Source organism: Vombatus ursinus, unplaced genomic scaffold (assembly GCF_900497805.2).
Source record: "Vombatus ursinus unplaced genomic scaffold, bare-nosed wombat genome assembly UNPS02005459.1, whole genome shotgun sequence".
Lineage (NCBI taxonomy): Eukaryota > Metazoa > Chordata > Mammalia > Diprotodontia > Vombatidae > Vombatus > Vombatus ursinus.
This window is the reverse complement of record NW_020945237.1, coordinates 1,959,038-1,980,904: the sequence shown is the minus strand read 5'-3', so window position 1 is coordinate 1,980,904 and position 21,867 is coordinate 1,959,038. Positions and strand designations below refer to the sequence as shown.

The following is a 21,867-nucleotide window of genomic DNA, read 5'->3' as shown; positions in this document are numbered from 1 at the left end:
CAATCTAAGGAGCTGTTCTTCTAAATATGTTCTTAAAAGTATTTCAGAGTTAGCACTTAGGGCCTTGTAAAGCTGCCTCCAACCATACACCTCCCGGAAGGTCAGCAGGACACCTAAACAAGAGAAGTCACTGTGTGGCCAAATTCTGAACCAGGGACAGAAAACATCCACACATACCATCAGCATCCTCCTCAAATGCTTCAACATTTGAGAAGTCGTAAAGAGATAAAAATTTAAATAAAAAAACAGGCTTTATTAAAGTTTCAAGGTTCCCAGAAGAAAATCACCATGTAAAGTTAAAAGGCAGGAGGGATTAAAAGTTAAAGATTTAAAGTTAAAGAGGCAAGAGTACTGTGCCAAAGCATGAGACTTAACTTTGGCTAATGCACCAACAGTGGTTCTAGATGTTATACAAGCCCATCTCACATTTTTATCTTTGCTTGCTAGCCTCTGGTTCATCTTCTGTCTCCCCATATCCCTGTTTCATAAGGATGGGCAAAGCTGTAAGAATCAGAAGAAAAGGAAAGATTGAATTCTGGTGGAGGTGGAAAGAAAGTGGCAGTATACCTTACCTTAGTATGGAGGAAAGCTGTCCCCTTATGGCCACATGAAGAAGGCCATGACTATTTTCATCTACAAGTTCTCACATTTAATTTTAAGTTGTACTTCAGCATTTCCTTAAAGTATTATTTTTGTCCACTTCTTTTTATGGGTGCCCAGTGTCAGTTTACCATGTGGCAACCACTTGTGTTACATGTTCTCTACACACATCCAATCTAATTAAATAAATCCACGAGTCTGTTTTGAACACATTCACTAATTATTGTCCGGCTCTGCAGAAGTAACATCTTTCCTTTTTTTCCCCCCTCTTTTTCATTTGTTGAGGTTCAATTCAATTCAACAAGGAGCTTATATTCTACTGAGGGATGTAACATAAATAAGCAAATACGAGGTATTTTGAAAAAGGAAAAAAGCATTAACAATAAGGGAAATTAGGAGGAAGTGTTTCTCTACTAGTACCTGAGTAAGCATTGAGGAAAGCTAAAGATTCTCAGAGCCAGGGGAAGATATTGCACATTTCAGGTGAGTGAACCAACCTGGGCCAGAGCAGAGAGGCCAGTTATAGAAGGCTGAGTGCAGAGGCGAGAGCAAGGAGACCCAGCTGACTAGAGCAGGGATTTGTGAAGGAAGCAGTTCATGAAGTAAACCCAGAAAGGCTGGTGAGAGCAGGATGGTAAAGAATTTCAAGAGCCATGCCAAGGATTTTGTATTTTGTTCTAGAGACATAAGGAAGTGTGTCAGGTTCTTGAGCAGAGGAGTGACATGAGGGAAGAAGGCATCATGGTATTGTGGGATGGTACAAAGAGGGTTAGATGTAGAGGTAGAAGGCTCAAATCCTGGTTCTGCCATTTACACCTCATGGGACATTGAGGGACAGGTCTGACAGGTCCCTGAACCTCTCTGGACCTGAGTTTTTTCATCAACTCATCTAGTCCTTTAAGAAAATCTGTTTTGGACCCTAGTATTTTTAATGGAACCCCTCTGGGAAGTATGACATATATGTTCAAAATATTCATCTGATAACTTTGTTTTATTTTTTTATATATTTTTTGTTCTGAATTCTTCCCTTGTCCTTAAATCTGACAGGTAAACTATTCCATACTCTCCTCATCCTTTATGTGTAAATCATGTACCCATTTTAGCCGTAGTATATGGTGTGAAATGTTGGTGTATACCTAGTTTCTGCCATACTGCTTTCTATTTTTTCCAGCAGTTTTTGTCAAATAATGAGTTTTTGTCCCAAAAGCTTAGAGTCTTTGGATTTATCAAATATTAGATTACTATGGTTGTTTACTACAGTGTATGGTGTACCTAACCTATTCCACTGACCCACCACTCTATTTCTTAGCCAGTACCAGATTGTTTTGAGTATTATAGAGTTTTAAATAAGACATTTTCCTAAGTTGCTAATTGGATTAATGAAACACCTTCTCATCTGTCTTTTTACATGACTTGTTAGCAAAGGCCTCTATACTTGTGGACTATCAACTTTCTTTCTTTTTTTTTTTTTTTTAACATGTGTTTTTAAAACTTTGGGTTACAAATTTTCTCCCTTCCTCCTTCCCCACCGACCCTCATTGAAAAGGCAAGCATCTTGATACAGATTATAGATGTGTAGTCATGCAAAACACTCCCATAGTAGTCCTGTTGTGAAAAACGATAAGTATGTTTCCCTTCATCCTATCCTACCCCCCATTTATTCTATTCTCTCTTTTGACCCTGCCCCTCCTCAGAAGTGTTTGCTTTTGATTATCCCTTCCATCAATCTTCCCTCTCCTCTATCAACCCCCTGCTTTCTTGTCCCCTTCCCCCCTTATTTTCCTGTAGGGTAAGATAGATTTCCATACCCCATTGTGTATGTTATTCCCTCCTTAAGCCAAATCCTATGAGAATAAGATTCACTCATTCCCTGTCATCTTCCCTCATTTCCCCTCCACTGTAAAAGCCTTTTCTTGTCTGTTTCATGTGAGATATTTTACCTCATTCTGGACTACCAACTTTCAAGACTGAGCTTTTTCAAACTTTAAACATGTGGTGACCTGTTAACTGTTTAAAAAATAATTGATTTGTTAATGTTTGCATCCTCACAACAATAACCTGTTGGACTGCATGCAAAGGAAGATTTAGGGCCAGTGGGACATCACTGAATCTTCATTTAGGTTTATGTCACTGAGCTATCTGCAAATCCAGGGAAAGCAAGTCCACTCCAGAACTGTACAAGGCATGGTCAGTAGTAGAATTTTTTCCTCCCATGGGAGAAATCTAGTTCTGATTTTCAACCCAACATAACTACCTTTCGAGGAGGAACCCATGCTGTAGCAGAAAGAACACTGAACTCTAGTTGCATGACCTTGGGCAAGTCTTTCAGTTTTTAGAGGTCTTTGAAAAGTGTGCTCTTACGCTGTGGTCTGAGACTGACCTGAGTGTGAGCCCTGGCATTCATTGTGAATGCAGGAATCACAGTCCTTGGACATAGGTTCTCATCCTCTCCATTTCTGAGAATCTCTAAGAAATTGTCCCAGGCAGGACAACAGCAGAATGTTTCTACTGGTCCCAGAGAGTTTGCTTGGGAATGAACTGAGGGCAAGATGCAGAGAGCTGGGAGTCATCAGCATCAGGATAATAATTAAACCGACCTAAGTGGATGAAGTCATGGAGAAGAGAAAAGGACCCCAGACAGGGGCAGAGAGGCCAGATCACCCAGCCAGTAAAGGGAAGGATTTGAACCCAGGTCTTCTGTCTCTACTATGCCATGTTCCTTGTCAAGAATGTGAAGGGCTGTCATGAGGAAGAGAGAGATAGATATGTTCTTAGTTCTTCCCAATGAACCATAACTGCCTCTCATATCTCAGCCTGTCATAAATGTTATATAGCATACTCTCAGAAATGGCAATCATATTCCATGGCAGTAACGGGTAACTTGCACTTTAATTTTCCTTCATAGAAGGCACACACATGCTTTATTAATTTTGAATAGATATAGTCTAGGAAACAGGAAGAGTATAGATGAATTAAATTTAGTTATATTAGAAATTCTGTTTTAGTTACAATTTAGTATACTAACTGAACCTTTAACAAATCAACAAGTTAAAAATGTGTCCGAGTTTAAATAGTTTCTTTTTCAATTCCTGCCTAAAAAAGTAGAGACACCAAGTGAAATGTTCAAAGCCAAGAAGAGGAGAAACATCAAAAATTCTAAATAATCCAGATATTCTTTTCTACAGAACTTTTATTGCTTATCTCTTTTACCTTTTTTCTTTGCTAGCTGTTGAACAGCAAAGTAGTGTTACATTTTTTGTATTGCCAAATATATCCAATCAAATATAAATTTGATTGTTAAATGTATCCTAATTTGTTTGATGGCATTACAGTTGTGAAAGGTATATTCCCATATAATTACTATATGTTGTTCAGTAGTTTTTTAATCATGTTTGACTCTTTGTGACCCCATTTGGGGTTTTCTTGGCAGAGATTGTAGAGTGGTTTGCCATTTCCTTCTCCAGCTCACTTTAGAGATGAAGAAACTGAGGCAAACAGGGTGAAATGACTTGGCCAGGGACACACAATTAGTAGATATCTGAGGCTGGGTTTGAATTCATGAAGATGAATCTTTCTGACTCTTGGCCTGGCACTCTATGCATTATGGCGCCACGTAGCTGCCCCCAATCATTATATGGTTCTTTTCATAAAAGGACTTGGTAATCGGATGTCTTGTTTCATTTTAAAAATGTGTTATAATTTCTAAATATGAATTTCATCATAACATATTATTCTTCTTACAGAAGAGTCCATAGGCTCTTACTGTGGAAGTGGCATGCCAAGTAATGCCACTGGCACATGGTCAGAAATAACTGATGAAAGAATGGAACTGTGTCAGCGTCTTCTGAGATGCGGTTTTGCTGGAGCTGAAATAGACCCTGAAAATGAAGAACTCATCTTGAGTGTTAGTTCTCGGCTACAGGCAGCAGTTGAAAAACTTCTAGAAGCCATAAGTGAAACAAGTAATCAGGTAAGGCTTCTTACTTGTTGAATGTCTGGTGAGGCTATAGTAGGCTTTTGTTTAAACTGCCTGGAAGAGGTGGCTTTCCAAATCTGCAAGCCTTCTCCGAAGGAGCACTGGGATTCTGAGCAGGGTTTTTGTTTTGTTTTGGACCCAACCTCTGATTTCACTGGTCTAGGTGATGCCTTCTGTCAATGCAGATCACATGGACACTTTCTCTTCAACTTAAAGTCTTAGGAAATTGCCTAAAGCTCTCCAGGGTTGAGAGATTTGCCCAGGGTCACATAGCCAAGCTGCATCAGAAATGAAACTGGAACTCATTTTCCTGACTCCAAGCTGGCTCTCTGCTCCTCCATACTGACTCTCCAACTGCCTCCCTAATTAAGAAGCAGTGTGATGGACTGTAAGCGATAGAGAGCTGGCCTTGAACCAGGGAAGACTGGGGTTCAGGTCCCTTCTCCAATGCATCTTGGCTGTGTGACCGTGGGAGAGTCACTGAACCTCTCGGTGGCCTAAGAAACTCTCTTCATCCAACAGGTTGCAGAGAAGATGCTGGTCTGTATGGGTAGGTGAAGTCTCTGCATCCAAGAGATCACTGTACCAGTAGAAGCACAGGTCCAGAATAATAGCATAAAAATTGTTTTAGACTGTTTGCCAGCTCACACAAGTTCTCCAGTAGATAGCATACATTTACAATATGCTGCCAGCCTACTTGGCACATATAGGCAGATAGTTCGTGCTTTACATAAATTTGCATTATGTAAATTCTACTTTATGTAAAAAATCCTGAAAGAAGTTTGTGTTTCAAAAAAACATGTATGTTAATTTCGCTATATAGTACTGTGCCCTCGTTCTCTCTCAGCTCCTGCCCCTCAGCTCAGCTCTCTGAGGCCTCCCACCCCCCACCCAAAAAAACCCCTCCAAGTAAAGGCAGAACAGGTACCACTGAACAGGGGCTTGGCCGGATAGACCTTTGCCCCACTCACCCCTGCCCATGTATCCAGCCCCTGCATGTCTGTCTTCCATCTGTCCACGCTCAGGTACTGCATGTCTGTTCCTGACCCTCACATATCAGCCATCCTCTCCTGTCTGTGTCCACATCCAGGCCCCCCCCCCACATGTTCTTCCTCTTGCTCTCCCTTCTCTGGCCCCAGCCCCCACATGTCCTTGAACTGTGTACCAGCCCCCTCCTTCCATGGACACGTGGTCTTCTTCCTGCTTGCCTCCCTCCCTCCTTTCCCCAACTCTGTAGGCAAATATGCATTACATAAAAATTGGTTTACATAGAGGTGTGCAGAACAGTCCACTTATGAAAAGTGCGAACTGTCTGTACCCAATTTAGGAATATATTTCTTTAAGGTTCCTTCTTCTTCTGAAATTCTTTGATTTTCTGAATGGTTGTACTCATTTTGATGCAAAGATTACAAAGTAAACCATCAAATATTCCTGTAGGGGTCATTCACATAATATTTACCTTTTCACTATTCATCTAAATGAAGTTTTTAGGTTTCCCTAGGAGAGTGTCTGTTGGATACAGTAAGACTCTTCAAGTTAGATAGGAAGTGTCATGGTTGGACCTGAATGTTTCAGCTGCATCATCAAGATATTGTAAGACTCTGGAGTTTTCTCAGATGTTACTATGACCTAGACATAATTCATTCAGTAATCTGTTCTGAATTTCTAGGAAGATGTGAGATAATTGTGATAGCTTTAGAGCTTCTGATTTATTCAACTGTGCTTCAAGATAATCAGTAATTAAAATGATCTTGAACTTGATGTATATATTTAATAGTTAAAGCAACATGAAGCAACAGCCTAAATCAGTGATTTTTTACCATCATCATGTATTTTGATCTGGTTTCTTTGTAATAGAATATTCTACTTTGACTTTGATTTTTCAGCAGTATATCTTAACAACCAGGAACCATTCTGAGATGCTGTTTTGTTAGGTGCTGAGCTAATATTCACAAAGAAACCTGAAAATGGAACTCTCATAGTCTTTTTTCTAGACTCAGAGCCTAAACATATCTTCCCAAAACGTGAATATAGTTAAAAGCACTTTGCAGGGAACTTGCCTACTGTACAGAGCTTGTACTTACTGGAGCTTGGAGAACATGAAGACAAGCTATCACTATTCCTTACTGTATATGAGACTTTATCTTTAGAAGAATAGCTCTGTTACTGTAGAAGAGACATTCCAGTACAAGGACAATCAAGGCTATATATTGTTTATAAGATGAAGTTGGTCATGTGAAAAGACGGAAGATCAGGCCCTTTCCCGGCACCTCCACATTCACATGGCAGTCCTCCACTGTCATGTTAATCGTCTCTTCCACGGTGCCCTCTGGAATGACTGCTCCATAGGCAACAAACTTCCTTTCATCCTCTTTTCCTCTCCCACCCCTTCGTCTTCTAGTTTTCACTGAGCAAAGATGCCGTCTTGATGACGGCATCGCTGGCCTCCCTTTAGCTTTGGCTGCCCTTTCACTCATTTCCCCTTTGACTCACTGGTAGGCATAAGGGAGTTGGGAGGACTCCCTGCTTCTGCTTCCCATTGCCATTCTAGGTCTTTTCTCTCTACCACCATCACTCAGTAACCTCTCCTCCTTCGAGGTTCTTTCAATCCGTATATACCACCAAGTCAGAATTCTAGTAGCTGCCAACGTTCAGGATACCCCCTTTCTTCCTAAATGAGTTTAGTGCCTGACTCACGGTCTTCTCCTCAGCTCTTGCCCTTGTACTAGGGGACTTGCGCATATATAGTGACGTTCCCTCAAATGCCCCAACTTCACAGTTCCTTGACGTACTTGTATCCCATGGCCTACTTCTCCACCCTACCTCAGCCATACCAGAGGGTCAGACCCCTGATCTTGCCATCACCCACAGATGTCCCACTTCCCTGTTCATGAACTCAGACATTCCCTTATCTGATCACAGTCTATTTTCAATCCACTTCTCTTCTGCAACTCCAAATCCTGTTCTTTGGCCCCTTAGTTCTTTCCCTGGCCATCAGCTGTGTAGGAACTACTCTTCTCCCTTCCCCATCTTGACTCTTTAGTGAAGCAGTTTAGCTCTCCACTGTTCTCTTGCCCCCTTCACGAATCACCAGACTAGGCCTGCCACACTTCAGCTGTTTATCACCCCCACCATCCACTGCCTTCTTTTCCACACATGTGCTGCTGAACAAAGCTGGAGAAAATCATGAAAGCATGCTGACTGGGTCCACTACAGATTGATTACGTAACTTCATCTGGGCCCCTTACTACTGCAAGGCAATTGTTTTAAACTTCCCTCATTAACTTACCATCCCGTTCACCACAGTGGATTTTCCATACCTCTCCATCCCTCCTTAAGCCTCCCTCAATCCCCCCTCTCCTAAGCTTTTGGCCCAGAACACACGCATGTAATATAAAAGTATTAGATATTATGCAGTATGCATTATGTTATATACTCTAACACAATATATTATTTACTGTGCAGTTTTAAGCTACTACAGCATTTTTTAAAAAGCCTATTAAAACAGCACCGAGACTTTTGGGATACCCTGTGTAAGTCTCTGTGCTACTCCAGGGTTTGATAGATATATTCTGCTTTCATTGGATGAGTTAATAGGTGAGCTTTTTGCTTTAAGAAGAAAAGTAGATGATGATTATAACATGAGAATCAAGGTAGAAAATTAATATACACCTTAGAGGCTAATGACTTTTATTATATGTGGTTGTTATGTATCCAGTTCCATGTAATAATTAACTATTATAATATAGTCCTGCTGGATTTTACCCAGAGTAGCTAATTATAGGGTCTAACCTATTTGAAAACAGTGAACCAAAGGCTGTATAATTAGCATACAGTAAAGAAGACTTCCCTCACACTAGCAGAAAAGTATCTTTTTAACAAGTTTGGTTTTTGTTTTTTTAGTATAGAGTGCCATTCTTCCTTCAAAGGTGATCTTTTTTGGTGGTAAGCTTTGAACGTAGCTATCACAAATTGAATGAGCCACAGATAGCTACTTCCCTGTAGGAATAATTTTCCACCCACAAATATTTTTCAGAATTTTAAGGTGTAGTTTAGGACCAAAGAAGATAATTTTCCAAGTGATGCCCTTAGGCCCTGGAGGAATTAATGAATGAGCAGTTTACTCCTACAGAATTTTTCTTTCACTATCTGATAGTCTTTAGAGTTTTCCTGATCCCACATCTGAGAAAAATGTCATATGACCCATACATCCTGAAAAATGATGAACAATTTTGTTTTCTCAGAAGGGAGGCTATTCCTGAAAATGAGTCAGCAACATAATGGTCGGCTGTTTGGTTGTTTGCTTTTCAAAAGCACGGATAGAACTATAGCAAACAAGAAGCTTGTAAGGTGCTCCTCCCACTCTAGTGAGCATTAGTCGGAGTTTTGTTAGGGCTCTGCATCCAGGATTTGGCCCTACAATTAAACAGTTTGAAGATTTGTTGAAGATAAAGAGTCCCACACAGTGGAACATCAGCCGCGTGAAACCCCAAGAATCCAGTCGTCCTCTATCGCTGCATTTTGTATATATAGTTAAGAATTTTGGCCTTTTAAAAGTGCCTTTTAAAAAACATTTACTATTTTGAATGAAAATATTTTAACATGTTTTATACACACCCCTTACCCTTTGAACAGAATGTACTTAACAGAATTGAGCCTTTTTTGATTATTCAAAGTTATCAACAAGTATTTCTTCAGTGCCTACTGTGTGCCTTTGCAATAAGCTTAGATGAGACAATAAATACACATAAAAATACACACAGCGCAAATATAAATTTGTGAAATACAAGGTAACCTAGGATGGAGGTGTTCCTGTGCTTTTCATCATCTTTCAGCATTCTCCTCTGCTTTCTAAGGTTGCCTTATACTTATGATTGCCATTAGCATTGTATGTACCTGAAACAGAGCTTCAAATATAAATACATTCATTTCAGTTTTCTGCTTCTGTAACCTCCTTGAGGGCAGTGATTGTTTTATTCTTGACATCTGAATGCCTGGCACCTAGCACAGTGTATATAATAGTCCCGTAATAAATGCTTATTAATTAATTGATTCCGTGATTCTATGAGTTTGAGAACCAGGAATCCAAGTATGTTTTGTCATGTATATAATAAGCATGAATAAATATGCTCTTCTCTAAGATTCTAAAGTGCATGAGCTTTAATATATGTAATATGTCCTTTGTAGCATCTATTATGACTGTTTCATGACCTGTTTTGCTGATGTGCTGATTGCTGGCTGTCTTCAGGGTAGTTAAAATCGCCACATAACAAGTCCCAGAGGAAGCGTTAATGAATAATAAGGAGTTTGCAGCCCTGCTCTATTTTCACAAAGGAAAAGAAGAGCAGGACTAGCTTTTGAATAGCGTAAGAGAGTCAGATAAAGCCAATCATGGAAGAAGCTTGAAAGAGTGGAAAGAATTGGAAGAGTGGAAAGAATGTTGGACCTGGTCTCAGAAGAACCAGGTCTGCCTCCCAGTGCTGCTGCTGTCCACCTCTGGGACCTTTGCCTCTCTGGGCCTCAGTTTTCTCATCTGCAACATGAAAGAGCTAACTGCATGACCTTTGCAGCTCTTCCCAGCTTTAACTGTATAATCAGTCCTATTCTCCAGTGAACACCATGGACAGTCTTTTGGCTGGAGAATGCCATCTGTAATGGCCTGTATGAGCGTTGAAGGCGTGCTTTCCAGCCATGTATCTGTCTGACGCACCAAGAAATTATTTCACTTATTTGATAATATTGAGCAATTTTAAGAAGATTCACTAATAACTGTAGCATCTAGATGTCATTTTGCTGAAACCAGCTGATGAGCATTAGTAATGGCAGAATTAATTCTCTATGCATGCAACAGATTTTAATCTAAACAAATTCCACAGTGGTCCATGTTTAACACAATAGCCTTATTTGAAGAAGTTGAAGGTCATCTCCCTCTAGACTCTAGGTCAGGTACCCCACTCCAATTAAAAATCTCCTTCTGCCATTCCAGAAAACCCTCCTCGAGGTATTTGGGAATTTCCATTGCTGTTCATAAAATAAAGGTACCTAGTAATGGAATTTGTAAGTTGGTATTGAATTTTTATTAGAGCCATCTGCTTGCCTGACTAATGATTATCATATGTGAGAAAGAATTGTCAAATTCAAGATATTTGGTGGCTGGCTCAGAGAAGGTATTTAAAGAATATCTAAACTCTTTTCACATTGAAGATGTCATTTAGTTTTTAATGTACTTTTTAAAAAACTGAAAGTGACTTGCTAGAATCGGTATTCATTTTAGAGTTTCTAATTACACTAGTTCACTACTGTTGTGTCATTGTGTGCTTTTCAACTTTAGTTAAGGTTCACTAAATGCACAGACTGGCATGACTTCAGCAGTTGGGTGCATTGTGCACCTTCGTTTTTAAAACAATGCTGAAAAGTTTTTCTGTTGAACAACTTTTAGTCTATATATGTTTGGATATGAAAATAGTTTATAGTTGAGCTATTTATTTTTATCAACAAACTGCTCAAGAGGATGGATATAAAAATGCCAACAAAATTCCCCAAAATTAAATGATGAACATGCTACATACTTGAACACGCTCTTTGGTAAAGTGGTCCCGTGAATTTAGTGTATCTGTACGTTAGCTTTTTTAACATTGAGAAAAATGACCAGATTATTTTGCAAATACGAACTTGTCTAAACACCCTTTTCAAAGCTCTGACGTGGTCCTTGGATCCTGTTAGGCAGGCTTCTTTGTGGGCGGATTAATTCAGATTCCACCTGCCAGTTCACCTATGGGTAAAGACATTGAAGCCACTCCCTCTGCCTTGAATTTTTCCTGAGGGAACTTTGACTAGAATTCTTTTGCATAGCCTGATGGACTGTTTGAGTAACAATTCAGAAGAGCTTTTCCTTTTGAACCAAGTAAAGCAGCAAGAACAAAGACAAATAATGTTGCTACAGCTACACTTCCCATCTTTTGCTTCTATGGAGATCTCAAATATTGACTTTCCCTGCTGAGTTCTACTTGCATTTCTTGCTTTTTGCAGCACGCAGCATTGATGTTGAAAGTGGCTGCTTATGGTCTCATTCTTTCACTTTTCAAGGATTTTATCACTCTTATGGAGAAGATTTTGTTGTTGTGAGAAGAATGGCACACAGCTAGTTTTTGAAAAGTGACTTTTTAATTGCTCAGGTGTATGCATTAATTGTCTAAGATTCATCCGACAGTGACAGGGAGACTTTTTGGATGCTGTCCTGGTGTTATCTTCAGAAACCGGGAGAGAAGCCCTCTTTAATCAACCACAGGTAGCCAAACTGCTCGATCAATTGAAACAGATCATCAGTGACCTTGTGTAGAATGGATTCCTATAGGACTTACTGGGCCTCAAATACCTTCAGTGGCTTGTGGTTGGAAGAGCAGGATGAAGACATGTATGAGGTTGAATCACGAGTGCCTTTACCAGATCCGTTTCCTCTCAGCGAACAGTTGGATGAAAATAATTCAGTCGTTGTTAACACTTCTATTTTTCATTTCAGTCATAAAAGAAATGGGCATATATTAAAGCTCATTTCCAAAATCTCCTTGCCTACCCCACCATACTCAGTAAGTACTAAAATTGTCCCTTTAGTTGAAAAGTAAATAAGATAAGAAAGAATATTTTACAAAGCTATGATAGACATAGGGGTGCTGGACCCACTTTTTTTGGCTTAAGATACTTTTGAGTTTGTTTTCGTTTTTCATTTAAATTATATAATTGCTATTCAGCTTTAGGTGAATTAGAATTGGTGACCTTCAGTAACCTAGTGCAGGAGTCTACTCTGAACCTGAGGAAAAATAGGCTGGTGTGACTGATGTCCAGTTGTAGTGACCTGTCAGGGACTTCCTGGAGCTGTTTACTGGGGTTGGCCTCAGTAAAAACGTGGTGGTCCTGCTAGAGGAAGAGAGGAGGGACTCGTTCTCTGTGAAATGACGACAGAAGTCAAGGGGTGTATTTTTTTTTAAATTAAGTTTTATTTAAATTTTGAACTTAATCTTCAACAGATACAAACATTTCAGTGTACCAAAAAGAATAAATGTATGAGAAACTATGAACTTATGTACAATTGTGTTTTCTTAAGAAATAAATATATCAAATTTAACTGTGTAGTAATAGAGCTGTTCCATTTGTTTATGCATCAGTTAAGCACCTTTTTGGTTCCTTCTGTGCATTTCTTTAAAATATTTTATTGAATGATATATTGAATTCAGCACCAGTCAAGGAGTAAACATACCTAGGTTATTAACCTGGGTTTTATCTCAGAGTCTATGTGGAATTTTTCTATTTTAAAAATAGAAATATACCACTGTGAGAAAATATTATTGTGATCTACTTACATGAAATGTAACGTTATTATAGGTTAAGCATTTCTCATAAGGAATACTACATATTTAGTATTTGTACCTTAAGTTTGTTATTGCTAAAACAGATATTTTGATCACCCTTTCGTGTTCTTTAGAGTGACATAAACCACATTCTTGTGAAGTTCAGGGCTTAAACTATAATGTACTTAGCTAATATTTAACCAGTGTTAACCACACAAGCCAGGTGGTTTTCAGTACTTTTATTATCCTTCCCGGAACTTTAATATTAAAGTGACAGTGAATTTTATCAGGGATATTGAAAACACTCATTTAAGGTTCAGTAGTAATTCACAAATTCACTAAGTATTTTTTTTTAAATATTTAGGTGAAAATGTTTAAGTCTTGATATTGTTATGCAAAGTGATAAGTCATTTTAACTAAATAATGTGTATCATGAGTATCATACAGTTCTCATCAACTGAAATGTTGCTTCTCTAAGAAAAGATTTTATAGCTTTATAAGACTCAAGGATGATAGTGAGAAAGCTGAAGGGCACCTTAGAGGGGACCCTGCCCAACCCCATCACTTTATATATTAGGACAGTTGAGGGCCAGAGAAGTTAAAGAAACTTTCCAAAATCACATGGGTTTTAAGTGACAGTAGGGACCTCACCTGTGACTTCTGGCTAAATAATGTTTGCACTGTAGCATGCTGCCTTCTGCACTGTTTTTTATTTTATTAAATTAAATTCTTATTACAATAAATTAGTTTGGTTATAAGTAAAACTTCATTTTAAATGGGAAAATTAATTCATTATTAGTAATTTTATAGTGCCATGTTGGACCTAATAAAGCTCACTTTTTTTTAACCAAAATCTGATTTAATTTAAAACCTAAGTGGAGTTATAACTAGAGTTATTTTAAAGCATGTGTGTGTATTTTCTTCCAAATCTTATTTCAGTAATGTGGCCTATATTGGAGAGTGAGCTATACATTCAGAGCAGTATGATAAATATCACTTAAGCAAACTTAGTAAGGATATTTTTAGGTATCAATAGGAGATTACAGTACAAAACAAAGATAAATACTATTTCCTTATACCAATCAAATATATATTCTCTTGACTTATTTTGTAAAATTGAAAACAAATAAACAAAAATCCTGTGGCTTAGCTGGTTTGAATTCTCAGGTGTTTTCTAAGCAACCACAACGTAAATTACAAACAGAAGTCACAGAAATAGGTGAAATCAATCAATGTTATTTAAATATACATAAAGAGTATTGGACTTGAAGTCAGAAGACCTGAGTTTGAACCTGAACTTAAACTTAGCTTTGTAACCATATGCAGTTGAATTGGTCTAGTGTGTTATCATTACAAGTTACAAGTATAATCCCCTCTTTGCTCCACCAGGCAAACCAATTATACAAATTGATCTCATAAAATATGGAGACAGAGCATTTATTTACTGTGTTTACTCTGTGCCAGGTGTTATGTTAAGCAAAGGGAGTACAAACACAACCAAACAAGGCCGTCCTCAAGGGCCATACTTTCTATGAGGGAAGACAGCAAATACATAAAAAGGTCCCTGTAATTTATTCTAAATCTTAATAATAATGTTCACTGAAAGTATTTACATAGAAGACTGACTTGAATAATTAATACATATTTCTTAGGCTTGTCTTTTTTATTAATACCTCCTTTTAATTTTATACCAAATTATACTGATATTCATTTCATATAAATTATCATATTAAAACAGACTAAGGCTATTCTTCACTTTATTTTTAAGCATTAATTCTAACTTTTGGCCACAATAGGATAGACATGCATTTTAATTTCCTCAATTTACTTGTTATGTGATGAATTCCTCATCAATGCAATTTTTCTCCTAATTTAGCTTGAACATGCCAAGGTTACACAGACAGAGTTGATGCATGAGTCATTCAGACAAAAACAGGAGGCCACAGAGTTTCTGAAGTGCCAAGAAGAGTTACAAGAGCGACTCAATGAAGAGTTGAAAGCCAGAGAACAGTTGGCTGTGGAGCTTAGTAAGGCAGAGGGTGAGTTCATTGGCCATATCTGTTAATGGTATGTAGATGGGGTTTCTGGTTTATTTCTCTTTAGTTTTTTAACATTGAAGGAGGAATTACTTTTGTTCACATGTAGTATGATGCAAACTCACAGATGTATATGCACACACACACACACACACACACACACACACACACACACACACACACCCCCTACCTGTAAGGTTTGCTTTGCTCACCAGTTATTATTTAGCTCACTTTCCTACATGAGTGAAAAGTAAAATGTAAATGAAATGAAATTATGAAAAAGTATAAACAATTAGATTTTATAAAATGTTGCTATAAATTCATGTGACATTTTTATTATGGTTATTACATGCTTATGATCAGAGTTGAGAAATTTTTCCTAAAACACAAAACTTTAATTTGATCTGATTCTGGTTTGCAGAGGTGTTTCCAGAAATACAAGACTTATTAATTAAATGTTTTAACTTATACTAATAAAATGTCAACATTTCATTGTATAAAACCTTTTCCCCAAACATGTTCACTGTGAGTCTAGGTATTTCAGCAAAACAGTGTTAATGAATATTAAATATCCATGTTTTATATGGTAGAAGATAGTTATAAATTTTAATTTTAATACTTATTTCAATACTTTCATTACCTATTATTTATTTATTCTGGTCCCTTGACCAGAATGTGCATCGGTGGGTGGAAGTTGCGTACATGTTCATTTTAGCTTGGTGGAAGACAGAGCTTTTTAAATGTTCTTCTCCGTTCATGGCGCCTTATTGTCCCAGTAACTTTTTTATGGCACCCCTAGGTGAAAAGAAATATCTTACAGTTCTGTTTATTAAGTAGTTAGGTCCAAACAACTTAGTAAATATTTATGTCCCAGTAACTTAGGGGCCGTTTGAAAAAAATCTTACACATAAATTGAAGAAAAGATATTTTTTATTTATCCTTAAATAACCACAATTACTAATGAGATGTGTATACCTGTTGGGCATTGAATAACTTCTCAAACCTTAGAATCAGATTGGACACTGCCATCTTCATTTCCTGTTCCACAATGATTTTCTTGAAGCACTTGCAACTTTGCAGCAATCGGACATCACAAAGGAGAAGTTACTGGCCTTGCTGAGAGTACAAGTGAACAAAATTCTGTCTCAGACATTTGAGAATGTCATGGAAAGGAGTGTAGTGTATCTAATGTGGAAACTCTGAACTACTTTGAGCTAGTAGTTTGTGTGGTGTCCAAATTTAAAGTATTCCATGGTTTCCCTGTGAAACCATGCTATGGTGCCTGGGAAGTCCACGGCACACAATTTAGGAACTACTGATTTAGAGAATAATTTAGTAACAATTAGAGCTATCCATAAGTGAAATGAGCTGCCTCAGGAAGTAATAGATTTATGTTCACTGAAAGTCTTTAAGTAAAATCTGAATGACCGCTTGTCTGATATGATCTCCTCTACGTGGAGAGAGAGGAGATCCTTTTTTAGGTGTTTTCACAATTCCAAGGAAGCTTAACCAATGTAAATCAGTTGCCACAATGAGGAATCTAAAGAGCTTAAAGCCTGCAAAGAGTTGATCTCCTTTCCACATGGAGAAATATGGTGGGCAAGACCTATACCAGTTAGGATAAACTTATTTGTAAAATTTTATGGGTCATTCCACAGTTATCTCAGAAATCATCAAAGATGAAACCAGAAGGATAATAGACAATAAGTGGAAAAGGTCTGTCAAGATATCTCTAACAAACTAATCCTTCTACTAGTGAGAGTGGAGTCACCATTTTTGGTTCCCAATGTGCCATATGAAGAATAAGTAACTGAATGAGCCCAAGTATACACAGGAAAGTCTTCAGGCTGACCCACTGTCCAATCAGGACAAACCAAATAAATGAAGTACTTTTATCCAGACTCTTGTGTGCAATTGGATGGACAGCTCAGAGAGGTAGTCCAGAAGGACATGTGGCTAGGCCATATATTGCGGTTGAACAGTAAATTGGCCCCAGAATTGAATAATGGACTGAATTTCCTTTGGGAGGTTTTGCAGGGCTTTTAATAACTCCCAATCTTCTCTTTGAAACAAAGGTCCATCTTTTCAACACATATTTTTCTGCGGATTCTATTTGGCTATGGAGTATGGAGCACCACAGGCTTCTAAGAATTAAAATTGCAGGTCACTCCAAAGGGGCAGCATCAGAGAGGCATTTGGGGTGTGAAGATTCTATCACACATCACCAGGATGGGGCACAGAAGCAAAAACTACATCCATCATTGGACAGCGATGCCCACAGTGTCCAAGGAAGGCCCCAGAATGCTAGTGGACACTCTGGGAACCATGCCCAATCCAAACCATTGGATGGAGCTCCACTTTAATATGACAGAAGCTCTACTAAAGTATTGACATTAGAAGATGAGGAAACTGTGACTCCAAGAGATTGAGTAACAGGAATAATCCAGGGCTGGACAGATGCAGTATCTGCTTGTGGCTTGTGCTCAAGCACTGACTCTCAAACCACTGCACTACCCTACCAGTATGTTTGTTATTAGAGATCAGTAGATGTGTGGAAAAGAGGCACAGAAGGACCACAGAGAGAAAGTAGTCAGTTTCCCAGGAGCATTGCACACCAAGAGAGACAGAAATTTATACAGTTCTCTCCCTCTCTGCCCCTGTTCCCTCACTCCTTCCCACACAGTACATTATGTAGTGAAGATAAATTGTTATCCCCTATTTTACAGGAGTGGAAATAATTTGCCCTTGGTCACACTGCCAATACATATTGAAACTGTAATTTGTATCCAGGTTTTTTGACTCTTAAATTCAGTATTCTTTCTATTATACTGTCGTCTTTGTCTCTGAAATTTTTTTCTGTCCAAGGAACTATGCAGATACTTTTCTATCTGATTTTCTTATTTTATAATACTTTATAATATAATGCTTATTTTATAATAATAATAATTTCATAATATTTTATAATATAATAATATAATTTATTATTTAATAATATTTTATAATTTAATAATTTATAATACAAAACAATATTATAAGCAGATCACTTTTTCATTTACTTTTTTGCACATTGAATAGTAATTCAAATAAACCCTTTGGTTGTAACTCCGTTCCCTCATATCTAATCACAGATGACAAGTCTTGTCAGATGAGCCTTCACATCCTCACATGCGTTGATTTCTCATCACTCACACAGCCATGATGTTCACCACCTGTAGCTGGATGAAGCCAGTAGCTTCCTGATTGGTTTCTCTGCCTACAGTATCTTTTCCCTTCCATTGACCTTCCATAGCTGCCAGTTATACTTCCAAAGCATAGAACTCTGCTAAAAAACAAAAAAACAAAAAACTAACTCTCTGAATCCTCTAGGATAAAATATTGATTGCTCTACTTGGTATCTAACGCTCTTTACGATCCAGCTACAGCCTACTTTTCCAGGTTTATTACATATTACTCTGCATCCCATGATCTACAGTCCAGCCAGACTGCTATCAGCGTGCTATGGTGTATATGAATATGACGGAATTTTATTGTGCAAGAAATTAATTTTATTAATTTTATTTTGAATTTTATTGTGTAAGAAATTAAACACATGAGGAATCCAGAGTAACCTGAGATGTATATGAATGAATACAGAATGAGACATGGAAAACCAGAAGGATAATATGTACACTGACCGCCACAGTGTAAACAAAAAGAATTAATTTTGCATAATTTAAAAAAAAAACTTCTGAGTAGAATGAAACATACTTCCTCCTTCTTGGTAGGGAGGCGAGGGCTGACTAAAACCTGCATTATCAGATGCGGTGACTGTTACCAGTAATTTTTGCTTAACTGTTTTTCTTTGTTATAAAAGAGTGTTCAGTTCCATGAGGTTGGGAAGTTTAGAAGGGAATGATATTTCTAAAAGCAATTGCATGCTTGTGGCATAGAAACAAAAGACACTAAGAAAACTTATTTTAAAAAAAAAAAAAACCCTGGTTAAATGAACAAATGAATGAATGACTTGGAGTCAGGACTTCAGTTCAAGCCCCAGCTGCATGACAGTTTCCTCATCTATAAATTGTAGCTGATAATCACAAGTTGATACTGAATTGCAAATCCCAGATTTCAGACTGGTCCAAATCCTTCATTTTCCAGATGAGGAAACTGAGATCCAGAAAGGTCAGGGACATGGCCTCCATCACATCAGGAGAAAGGGACAGAGATGTGATTTGGGTCCACATCCTCTAGCTACAAACCCAGCCCTTTTCATTAGGTTATCAAAGTCTTCAAAAAAAAAATGTGATGATATTGATACTAATTGTACACATTTTTCTTCTGTTTCTGTTTATTTCACTCTGCATCTCTTCATTTAGGTTTCTCCATTTTTTTTTAAATCTTCTACTTCCTTATTTCTTATATTACAATAGTATTTCATCACAATCACATACCACACCTTATTCAGCCAGTCATCATTATGTAACATCCTCTTAGTTTCCAGGTTTTTGTCACCACAAAAAGAGCTGCTGTAAATATTTTGTGCGTGTGTGTGCGTGCGTGTGTGTGTGTGTGTGTGTGTGTGTATGTGTGTGTGTATCTATTTGCCTTTTCCTTCTTTGCTCTCTTTTGGGTGTAGATACCTAGCAGTAGTATAGCTGGGTCAAAGGGTATGCATACTTCATAAACTGATGAAGAATGAAATGAGCAAAACCAAAAGAACAATTTATACAATAACAATAGTAGAAAAACAAACACGTTTGAAAGCACTGAAAATTACAATAAGTTCAATGGCTATTCATGATTCCAGAGGACCAGTGATGAAACACGCTATCCACCTCAAAGAGGCGATAGAGTTAAGGTACATAATGAGACATATAAACACACACATATCTATACATATACAGAATATATATTTGTATTTATATTTAAATATAGCCCAGGAGGGAATTTGTTCTGCATGTCTGTGCACATTTGTTACGAGATATGTTTTTCTTCTTTTTTTTCCCCCATTGGGATTCAAGATGGAAGGAGAGAAAGTAGACTTCTGTTAATTTTTAAAAGTAAAGAAGTGGGGCAGGTGCTATAGATGTGGAATGTGGCATGCGATGCACTTTTAGATGACATCATTCTATTATTAGCTTTACTTCATTGTTTCACTCTGTTAAACAGACCACTTGTGGAGTGAGGGTGATCTATAATTATTTGTAATATAAACACAAGACACATCCATAAAACTTTTTTAAAAATCCAGTATACTTTCCATTGCACCACACCCCCTCCTCCTCGTTCTACCTGGGAATATAGTTGTTCTAAGTCACAAAAAAGCAATGTGTAAAGTGTGATAAATGCAAACTGTTATTATGAGGGACATTTGTAAGTTAGAATAGTATTTAAGCAACAAGAAAAAAACAAAACAGCACTTTAATTACCATGTCAAAACATAAGCTTTTGATATTCTTAATAAGTAATTCCGTATTGTTTGAAATGGTATGTAGACAAGTTTTAAATTGTCATGATATTGCATCTGTTCTTCTTTTGAAAATCCAGTGATAAAACCACAGACTAAAACAAGCCTGTTCTGATCATTTTGTTTCCCAGGTATCATTGATGGCTATGCAGATGAAAAAGCTCTTTTTGAAAGGCAAATTCAGGAAAAAAGTGACATAATTGACCACCTTGAGCAGGAATTGTTATGTATAGGTAACAGATTACAGGAATTGGAAGCAGAAAGACAACAAATTCAGGAAGAAAGAGAATTACTCTCTAGACAGAAAGATGCCATGAAAGCAGAAGCAGGACCAGTTGAACAACGTATGTATTATTTGACTATCTTCCTATGAGATGTTGTGATATTTCTGTGTACATTCATTTTGAGTTGAGTGGCTTCAGTTTTCCCTGTGGTGTCTTTGGCACATAATATTAGTACTTAAAAATTTGCTTTAAAGATGTTGGAGCATATAATTGTATTATTAGCCAGTAATTGGGATATAGTTATTTTTTTTCTCAGGTATCATTAGAAAAGAACACTTCCTCCCTCAACTTTATGCTCTAATCTCAAGTGGAAGTTGCTGATAATGCAGAATATGAAAGAACTTGTGAAAGGTATATACTCTAATGGCAGAGAATGAAAAAAAAAATTTAGGTGGTTGATGAATGGTCCTGATGACAAATGGTGAGCAGTTTGGAGGGGTGAGAGAGTTGATTTTAGAGTAGAGCAGAGGAAGAAAGTTAATAGCTGTTAAAAGCAGGCTGCCACCTAGTTTAATAATAATTACTTTTATACAGTAAATATTTCTTTTAATCTTTCAGGTAATTAACATCTTAAAGTTAGAGTTTAGGAGTAAGGGGGAAAAACTAATTATTTAGAAAATGCAGGTTTTTGTGAGTATGGCATTTGAATTGTTTGGCATTGAATTCCCATTTTTGTTCTCTTTCAAGCCATGTCCATTTTATATTACAGATTACAATCAGAATTACGAATTTTGTAGCCTCACAAACTTCCATAGCAATGTTAAATAATACTAAAATTTCTGACTTGCAGTGAAGAACTATTTGTGGTGTTCTGGTTGACGTATTGAAATTACTTAATGTAGTGAATTATTAATTATTGTATTGAAATTATTATTAATTAATTGTATTGATGTATTGAAATTAATGTATTGAATTAATGTTTTGAATTATTATTGAAATTAATGTATTGAAATTAATGTATTAAAAAATTTCAGGTGTAAATGTTGGAATTTTTCACATCTGAAGAACAAGTCTGATTCCTTTTATCTAGTATGTGCTTAATGTCGAGTGAATTAATGAGAAATATTTAGAATTTCCAAGAAAAGTAGCTAATGTCAATGAACTTCAGTCTTGTCTTTTGCTTCATTTTCTCTTTTTATATTATCCCACCTGAAGAATAGATATGGCATGTAAATTACTG

General features: G+C 37.3%; 1 protein-coding gene across 8 annotated transcripts in view; it reads left to right on the top strand.

Annotated features, from left to right (window-relative positions):
* The window catches only part of AKAP9 (A-kinase anchoring protein 9), a 185,597-nt gene that overhangs the window by 103,535 nt on the left and 60,195 nt on the right, over positions 1-21,867 (top strand). For all 8 annotated transcript variants that reach the window (XM_027847848.1, XM_027847849.1, XM_027847844.1 and 5 more), the window contains 3 exons: positions 4,344-4,570; positions 14,798-14,960; positions 20,535-20,747. In XM_027847848.1, coding sequence (XP_027703649.1) covers positions 4,344-4,570; positions 14,798-14,960; positions 20,535-20,747 — 603 coding nt within the window. The remainder of the gene's footprint in view (positions 1-4,343; positions 4,571-14,797; positions 14,961-20,534; positions 20,748-21,867) is intronic.